Raw genomic sequence first — 10434 nt, 5'->3', positions numbered from 1 at the left:
GTAATTGAACGACCCATAGTTTGCATATTACACCATTAAAATAATGTGCTTTGCATTTCTCCCAACACGACTATTTAAGCCTGTGTGGCGATGTGGTAATTCCTTGAATTTACAGCCCTAATTACCACAAATGTTCTTTTGATTTGGGTGATTTCAGTGTTACGCCACAATGATGATATTTTAAAAAATGAATTAGTGAACCATGCCTTGAAACTTTTGTGCTTGGACTTTAATCCTTTCATATTGGCACTGTGTGGTATGCACAGTCTATTTGATTATGTTCATATTAATATATTAATAAGGATTATTTTCTGTGACATGTCAAGAGAATACTCAGGTCAAACTATTGGTATAATGGATGGATGCACAAATCTGTGCATAATGCCATTCAGTCAACCAAGATTGTTAATCTACACTCTTAGAAAAAAAGGTTCTGGATAAAACCGAAAAGGGTTCTATGCTTGCTTCATATATGGCATCCCTTAAGGTTCTAGGATAGGATAAAGTAATCCTTCTCCCCCTCCCCCCCCCCCCCTTAAAAGACCTAGATGCACTATTGTAAAGTGGCTGTTCCACTGGATGTCATAAGGTGAAAGCACCAATTTGTAAGTCGCTCTGGATAAGAGCGTCTGCTAAATGACTTAAATGTAAATGTAAATGTTCTATATAGAACCGAAATTTGTTCCATATAGAACCCTATATGGAGTCCAAGAGTTCTATGTGGAACCAAGTTTGGTTCAATGAAGAAGAACCCTAGAAAGGGGTTCTATATAGAACCTTTGTCTGTGCCATATATGAAGCAAGTAATATAAATAACCCTTTTTGGTTGTATACAGAACCTATGTTTGTGTATTGAACTAATCAGACAATTGGTTACCAATAAACTGTCCCACGCTAAATGAAAGATTGTTTCGATTATCCAATAATAATGGTCCCTATTTTAATAGGCCTGTGTGCCTTTATTATGTAAATTGAGGGTTTGTTGAGGCTAGATTTTTGATCGTTACCTTCTTTAATATTCGATTGAATTGAATTCATATTCGATTTCATTCTATTTCAGTTTCTCCCTAAAAGTATTCATACTGTTTGTCCATACTTACGGTTGAACACGTTGTATGCCTATTTGTTCTGGTGGTCAATTCCATGCTCCAAAATATTCATATATTTATTGGGGATATTTCAGAGGGCTTCGGTCTTTGGTCTGCACCCTAGACTGATAATATTCTAACTTATCAAAGATGATTAGAGCGGGTAGTTTGGGCTAATATTTGTGACTGAAAATTTGCACAAACGTTTGAGAATGGAGAAGTGGGGCCAGTTTTAACCCCTTATGTCGTTTATGGGCCTATCGTAACTACTCTCTCAGGCACACACAGCAACTCTCTCACTCCTCTCTCCATCTCACTCCCTCCCTCTCATCCCTTCTCCTTCAACGTTCCCAATAACACCCACTCCCTCCTTTTCTCCCTCCAGCCTTTGTCCCGCCAGAGGGCCCCTTTAAATAGGCCTTTGGATATTCAAGAAGAGGGGGCGAAAGTAGCTGTGACGTGAGCTCTGTTGTTTCATTTACTCTTCTCTATGGCAACCAGCAGTGGTGCGACAAGAATGTCTCTCTTTGGACAATGTCCTAGCCTATCCCTGAGCGGCACAGAGAGGGGGAGAGAGGACGGCAGCTGTGGCGGGTTTGACACCTGCGCATCACGCCACGGACTGAGGCATGATCTCACTAAGCCGCTTGTATGTACTTCTGTCCTTGATGCTTCACCGACTAAACATCAGCTAGTCGACTCCCACTCTAAGAAACATTTTAGCCTTATATTTTGGCCTAAGTGAGAGAAAAAAGTACTTCCTGTTTTATTATTGTAGATGGAGTCCTGTAGGTTTTCGCTCCAACCCTAACCTAGCGCACCCGATTCTAGTAATTAGCTGGTTGATAAATTGAATCAGGTTATTTATAACTGGAGTTTAATTGAAAACCTACAGGACGGTAGCTCTCCAGGAACAGGTTTAGAGAGCCCTGTTGTAGACTACTTGGCCTGCTACGCCTATAGGCCTACAATCTCAAATCATAAATGTAGGCTATGACTAGGCTTATAGACACAGGGTTGGGTAGGTTACTTTCTAAATGTAATCCGTTACAGTTACTAGTTACCTGTCCAAAATTGTAATCAGTAACATAAGTTTTGGATTACCCAAACTCAGTAACAATCTGATTACTTTCAGTTACTTTCCTTTTAAGAGGCATAAGAAGAAGACAAAAATAACCCTTCAAAAAGCATTTGGTGTGTCATCATAGTGTTCTCTGACTTTGGGTCAGACTCGTTCAGGTGGAACAAACTTAAACTTGCGCCTTTTTTTAAAGATAAATTGAATGTCAGTGGAAAAACAGGAAGGTGTCATAATGCATTTTTTGCAAACATCCCTTCGACATTTAAAAGTAACACAATAGGTAATAATTGCGTTTTTTAAGTATCTGTAATGCGATTACAATATTTTGTGATTACAGTTCGTTTTTTGTAATCAGATTACATGATTAGGCTACATGTAAATCAGATACTCCCCAACCCTGTATAGACACTGTGTATGGGCTTATTTCAGACATAAAATATTGATTTCATTGTACTATTTATTATACAATGTATGTATTACTTATTTTCCTTATATTTGAATCAATTAAGTGTAATATTGAAAGCTACATTTCCAAAGATCATACTTTTAATGGTTTCGATTTGAAAAGTATACTTAGGCAACACAACACTAGTCTTGCCTATATAACCAAATTCAACACCGTCCTTATAATGCATTACGCATGACGTTCACTTCTTAGCCACTGTGGAACGTGTCTTGAGTAGGCGCAATTGAATCATGGTATGCAAACTTTGGCTAGAGTTAGTTAGTTAGGCCTACAGCTAAAATCACCTAAGCAGATGCAATGCTTATTCAAATATTTTAAATGTTGTCGCAAAAAACGTTTCTGTTCCTGTTTCTGTTCCATAGGCCTTTTATGCAGCTGCCTTGTGACGCACAACTGTGTTAATCTCTTGCAGTCATTGTTTGACATTGTTGTGGTGGTCCAACTTTTAGTTTTATCGTAGACGTTATATATTAGTGGTATATTAATTGATGTGGGGCCAGTTTTAATTGATGTAAAAAAAAAAATATCACTAGCCACTTTAAACTATGCCACTTTTACTCATTACCCTACATTACTCATCTCATATGTATATACTGTACTCGAGACCATCTACTGCATCTTGCCTATGCCGTTCTGTACCATCACTCATTCATATATCTTTATGTACATATTCTTTATCCATTTACACTTGTGTGTATAATGTAGCAGTTGTGGAATTGTTAGGTTAGATTACTCGTTGGTTACTACTGCATTGTCGGAACTAGAAGCACAAGCATTTCGCTACACTCGCATTAACATCTGCTAACCATGTGTATGTGACAAATACAAATTGTTTTGATTTGATTTAGTGTAGTTCTCCATAATCCAAACATGTTCAATTTGGTATTTACAAACTACATCACCAAATTGTTCTACTAAACCTAAAAAAATAGTATCCAAACAAATATCTGAAAACTCATACCATTTCAGACCAGATTTTCATAGGTCTGAGATGGAAGCGTTTCACACACGCACATGCACACGCACACACACACACACACGCACGCACGCACACACACACGCACACACACACACACAAAAGGAGTCCAAAACAACAATGACATCATAGCCAAATGAACCGCGTTCCCATAGTTGGACATTATGCATTCCTGTTTTAAATGCATACTCCAACTATTAAACAATATATTATCAGAAATTGTGTTTTTTTTTAATACAAGACTGCTATGTCTAGCTTATGATGAAAACAATTTGAGTCATAAGTAGCCTATTACTGAAAGTTATTATTTGAAGGTTTACACCTTCATATGTTCATGGCGCCAAGACTAATTTGATTCTGTTAAATTATTATTGTACTTAGACTTATATTTGTATTGTCATACAATACATTCCAGTATGGCATTCTATCACCGACATTGTATACAAACAAATCACGTAACACATGCACACTCAAAGTACTGTCAGTGGTACAAAGCAAGTATCTATACAGGTTCACAGTAAAACATGCTTTCAATCCATGCAGTTTTGGCCATAAAAAAAATAATGAAGCACTACAATAAGTTCAACAATGCAACCAGTACTGATCATCGCAATAGGTCTCAGTTACTCTCATTCGGCTATTCAATATCAAGGAATCCATTTCATATCTCATAGTATAAACCTAATAACATAATATATACATAACACATGCAACTGCAGCTATAGGCCTACTACTACCTTAAACAAAACTTTATCCTTGAAGAAAAAAAGTTTTCGCCCCAAACACTGAACGCCCAAAATATGACAATGCCCACACAATTATTGTAAGTATTAATAACATTTCATGTCTGAAAAAGTAAAACGTATAATAAAATACAAACACAATTTACTCAAAATAAATAGACGAAGATTTAGAGCCGTATTCATATATACATTACACAAAAGCATTTGAAGCATGCATCACTCGAATGATCTGCAATCACGATATTCATATATTGGTTTAAAACATTATCGTATTAATATGAGTAAATGCCTTACAGTTCCATTGAAAATCTCGGCCAGTGCATATCCCCTTTCCGTTTTCCACTCGGTCTCTCAAGTTTCAGAGGTGCCGCAGCATAACTCGCAGTTCTCTAGAAAGGGGTAGTGTTTGTTGAGACACTGCAACGTCCAATGAGAGGGATGTTGCCAGTAGCAACCACGTCCATCAGCCATTTCTGTCCAATGAACAGCGGGACGAGGCGGGGTGCAGGTGCGCGCGGCTGAGTCCACTTGGCAGAGTGCCTGGGAGACGCCTGTGGCAAAACAGTAACTGTCAAATGCAAGGTTCCTTTAATAAGAGCGATCAGTCCGGCTCCGAGAGTCATGGCGACCACAGCGTCTAATCATTACAATATCCTTACCTCCAGCGCATCCATTGTGCACTCGGAGCCCGGGAGCATGCAGCAAGCATCGGCGTACAGGGACGCGCAGACCCTGTTGCAGAGTGACTACTCATTGCAGAGCAACAGTCACCCGCTCAGCCACGCGCACCAGTGGATAACGGCATTGTCGCACGGAGAGGGAGCTCCGTGGTCAACCAGTCCTCTCGGCGACCAGGACATCAAACCCGCGGTGCAGGGCACCAGAGACGAGATGCACAGCTCCAACAACCTGCAGCACCAGCACCAGCCGCGACCGCCCCACCTGGTGCACCAGTCGCATGGGAACCACCACGACGCCCGAGCGTGGAGAACTACCGCAGCCCACATACCCAGCATGGCAACATCCAATGGCCAGAGCCTTATTTATTCACAGCCCGGATTCGGCGTCAACGGCCTGATTCCAGGCAGCGGACAGGGGATGCATCACCACAACCTAAGAGACGCACACGAAGACCACCACAGCCCGCATCTCAGCGACCACGGCCACCAGGCGTCCCAACACCAGCAACAGAGTCACCACGACCATTCGGACGAGGATACACCGACCTCGGACGACTTGGAGCAGTTCGCCAAGCAGTTTAAGCAGCGGAGGATCAAGCTGGGCTTCACTCAGGCTGACGTCGGCCTCGCCTTGGGAACGCTGTATGGAAATGTGTTTTCCCAAACCACTATTTGCAGGTTCGAGGCCCTGCAGCTCAGCTTCAAAAACATGTGTAAGCTCAAGCCTTTGTTGAACAAGTGGTTGGAAGAAGCGGATTCCACCTCGGGCAGCCCAACCAGCTTGGACAAAATCGCTGCACAGGGGAGGAAAAGGAAAAAACGGACCTCTATCGAGGTAAGCGTAAAAGGGGCTTTGGAGACCCATTTCTTGAAGTGTCCTAAACCCGCAGCGGCGGAAATTACTTCACTGGCGGACGGTCTACAGCTGGAGAAAGAGGTGGTGAGGGTTTGGTTTTGTAACAGGAGACAGAAAGAGAAACGGATGACTCCTCCCGGTGGACCGCTTCCTGGAACGGAGGATGTGTATGGGGACACACCGCCACATCATGGAGTCCAAACACCGGTTCAATGAACAATAACGGATCACTATTAGAATTTTCCTGATTTGATTTATCCTGAAAATGATATATATTTCACTGGACTATGAGCGATAGTGGGTGTTTTATGTATAATAATAGCCTAGCCTATGGCATGAGTAGGCTACTTACACAATATCTGCATTGAATACCATTCAAAACCCAAATATCATTAGCAATGGGGTGGAAAATTGTTTTCTTCAAGAGCTAAGAGAACACATGTTCGAGGATATGCCTTGCAATGTGACTCGACGCAGTTTCAAGGTGTAGTCCTATTGTGAAAAATATTTGGCGTGAAGGGAATTATCGTTTTAAACTAGCCTCGAGATTCTTAGCTAAAATGGTTTACGTTCTCGACTTTTCTAGTGTATTCAACACATGGCGCTGCGTAATCATCATTGTTTTGTTCTGGACATGTGGGTCCGACAAGAAAAGTCTTCAGAGCTGCATTCGACAAATATAGCCTAAACGCCATTTCTCTGTCCCAGACACGCAGCTGGGGTTGAGCATCGGCTGAGCAATGTGTGTGGGTTGATAATCTGTCAGTCATATTTTTCTAGTTAGTTTTGACATTCAACATTGCTTTGAGGCGTTTAGGCAAATTATTATGGGCCAAAGCTTTATTATTTTGCCTGTTACTTGTTATATCCCTATTATTATTATTATTATTATTATTATTGTCAAGAGCGGTTCGAAGGACCTCCTTGAATAATTGATACCACATAAATCGTAAGGTTTTGATATTCCGTTTGAACGCACACAAGAACACATCATCCTCCTCGTTCTCTCAATGATATCAGCACCTCTAAACACAAAAGGCTGCCAACACTGAGCTCCGCTCCACGCCACGCGGCCAGCAGCTAGCAGTCAGGTCACGGAAGGGCTACGTGGCGATGGAAACCTGGCACTTTTCTAGAGCAAGATATATCACCAAGTTTTTCACAGAACATTGTGATCAATTTTGTAAATATTGTATAACTTAACAGTCATGGCTTAGTTCCTTCTCACTGAGGCACTTTTTTTCTTTCGGTGTTTTCAAAACAAAAACAGGTTTTAGCTGTTTATTTTTTTATTCCAAATGGTTTTGACACAATTTTAGGTTTCAATAGCCTACCTTGTATTTTTATTTAAAGTTATTTGTAGCTGAAATTACGTTTGTTGTTTGCAGTGTAATGTGTTTGAGACGCATTTTATGTTAAATTCAGAGGCATTTCATTGATGTGAATTCAATTGGATTGGCAGAATTGACTTCACATGTTGTCCTGTCATTGGCTTTCAATAATGTCCACCTGACATATTTTTGAATCAAATATATGCTTTAAGTAATTATGTTCTAATTGATTGGCAACTAAATAATGAATCAGCCCACAGATTGGCAAAGGAAGGCGAAATGCTCGCTGAAATATATTTTATTTAAAAGATGTATTATTCCTTTACAAAAGGAAATAGATATTTAAGTAGCCTACATTTTATATCAACTTTTAAAAACAACGTAGGCCTTTTGTCAAAAACATGTCACCTGGCACCACATAATAATGATAATAATAATAAGAATAATATATTATTATTTTATTATTTATCATAGGTGAGGATTTTATTTTATCCTTGCCATCTTCTTTTGTTTTGGTATCATTGCGATATGGGAATAATTATCAAATACTTTAATTTTATTATTTTGTTGTTGAGATTGTAATTTATTCTATAACGACTTTTATAGATGACACAAAGTACAATAGATATATAAATGCCATCGAAAAGGCTTATGGAATATAGGCTAGTCATAAGGGGGGAGAGATAGTATTTTTTATTTCAGCAGGATTGCCATAGCCTATACGGTCAATGCTACGTGTATATACATGTTTTCTGATAACCATATGGCTTGTTCTCCGTAGCTTTGTTTCATTTTATGCAAATTGTATCCAGGGACTTGTGTTCTTCTCATTTGGAAGCAGTTTGCCTAATCTTACTTTTTTTTTTTAAGAAAAAAGGTCATGGCATTGATCATATTTCTTCTGTAGCTTGAATTAATCGACCAATCTTACAATTCTCTGAAAATCAAACTGTGGGATGTACAAATTCTATGTTTTTATTCTTCTTTTTTTTCGCGTTTGTCACATTCACTTTTAATTGATCTGGATAAATCTATGGGTTAATCAGGCAGAGATGGTGATAGAAATATGTTTAGGTAATATTTCATCAGTTGATATGACATGAACAAAGACTTGCACATTTTTAAATAATGGGGTTGATATTAAAAAGTTTTTTTCAATGTCGAGATCTAATGTATATTTATTTAAAGCTAACATGGAATATGCTCTTTCTGGCTATTTCCCACCATCTTTTTTTTATTGTATTCTCATCAAAGGTTTTTTCGTAGTCATAACGTCATGATGACGAATATGTTTCCTTTTGGGGTTTGCAAGAAGAGAGGCATGAAGTTGGTTAATACCATGTTGAAATTGAGAACAATAAGATTTTAATGTTTATCAGTTCATGGCCATGGCGCATTGTATTATGCCAACCAAATGCTAAGACCTAATTAATGCAAGTTACAGTTTCACGACAGCTATGACATTTCTGTGCATTCGTTCATATTTACTGACTGGACAAAAATATTTCATATGAGCAAATAGGTGGTGAGCCTTGGCTATAGGGAAAATATAGACTATAGGCCTATTTCGTTTCTGCACCCTCAACACCCTGTAGTCTTTTGTAGGCTAAATGGAGGCCTATGTTTGAATGTCCATTCCACAGGTCAAATAGACCACAACACCATTGAGCTCTGTGGACGTATAGGTTAGGGTCAATGAATCCATTTGAACATGGGTTCAAAATAATACAACTGCCCTCTATCGATCACAAGTCCTATTATGGCGTCTCAGTGGGCAGCGCTATTGGCAGCCCATTGAGGACTCCTCCATTTTGAAGTTGTCCATTTTCTTCTTCTACTACTTTTATGACTTGGCAAACAAACTGAAAGGGTGCACACTGCCACCTGTGGTGTGTTATTTGTACAGGTATGAAGCCAATGTTGGTGATTTACTGCCAATGTTTGCGCATGACTATAATTCATTGGTTTTATCCCTCCTGATCACCTGGATGGAATCATGTTGACTACTTCAAAATGGTGAACGTTCTCAATGGCTATGCACATGCTAAAACAAGCTTTTATTCCACAACAATGATATCAGCTCATATAGGGATAAAACCACCCATGACTGCAAATATTGAGATGGCTTATTTTAAATGCGTAGACCTATCCTATAATAATGGACTTAATCAAGATTTGGCAAATCATTCCGCACATGTTGTTAGATATCATGACATTTATTGAGGCAAAAAGTACAGACAGTAGCCTAGAATTAACAAAACATAATCAAGGTTTGAGAGTCCTCTATCCAACTTTGTGGTCACAACCCCAGAGCCTTCGTAGCGTTAAGATCATCTTTAGAATAATCGTATGATGTATAGTAGCCGAACTGTTTCCCAAAACCATTTTTACTAAAGTTGCACAAAATAACACTCGTTATTTATTGACGGCCTCAGACCACTCGCAGAACATCTAGGTGCGTCGTTAGATGCTTTTTTTTTTGCCGTTCCGCGTCACTTTATACACAGAAGATCTCTGCTAAACACATAATCAAGAGGTTCATCGGTCTCAATGTGACTGCGGATACGTTCAGAACGTAGGCGACTACAAATAGGCTAGCCTATGAAGCTTATGTCTTTGCATTTGTTAAAAACAAATGAATAATACAACGATGCATGCTTCAAATGAAAGGCAACAATTTGATGTTCATTCAATTTAATTATATTCGCCTCAATATATTTCATGATATCGAACAACATGTGATGGATGATGTGCCAAATATTGATTTTGTGCATTATTATAGGGTAGACCTAAGCATTTAGAATAAGTCGCTTCAATATTTGCAGCCAAAGGTGATCATATCCATAGGAGCTGATCCATCGTCAGTATTGTAGAATAATTATAGTGCTAAGGTAATATTTGAAAGCTGATCAGAGAGCAGCCCCACTGGACACAGTCGTCAATTCAACGTCTATTCCACCTTGGTTCAACGTAATTTCATTGAAATGATGTGGAAACAATGTTTATTCAACATTTTGGGGATAATATAATCCAATCATTCAAATCAAAATGCCATATTATATTGCAATATTTGAGAAACTTTTGTTTACATGCGATCATATGATGATAATCTGAACCAATCATTACGTATCAGTCTTTCTACCCACACATGCTTCACAAGTTCAATGACGTTTTGATGTGAAAGGGTGGAAGGTATATCTATCATCGATGGTT

At 39.0% G+C, this 10434-nt stretch overlaps 1 protein-coding gene across 1 annotated transcript; it reads left to right on the top strand.

Moving 5' to 3' along the window:
* The first annotated feature begins 4895 nt into the window (after positions 1 to 4895).
* LOC115141401 (POU domain, class 3, transcription factor 2) lies at positions 4896 to 8346 on the top strand. The gene has a single exon (XM_029680222.2). It carries the CDS (start codon positions 4976 to 4978, stop codon positions 6104 to 6106), a length of 1131 nt encoding a protein of 376 aa, XP_029536082.1. The 5' UTR covers positions 4896 to 4975; the 3' UTR covers positions 6107 to 8346.
* The last annotated feature ends 2088 nt before the right edge of the window (positions 8347 to 10434 follow it).

Source organism: Oncorhynchus nerka, linkage group LG14 (assembly GCF_034236695.1).
Source record: "Oncorhynchus nerka isolate Pitt River linkage group LG14, Oner_Uvic_2.0, whole genome shotgun sequence".
In the NCBI taxonomy this organism is placed as follows: domain Eukaryota; kingdom Metazoa; phylum Chordata; class Actinopteri; order Salmoniformes; family Salmonidae; genus Oncorhynchus; species Oncorhynchus nerka.
This window is presented reverse-complemented; position numbering and strand designations above follow the sequence as displayed.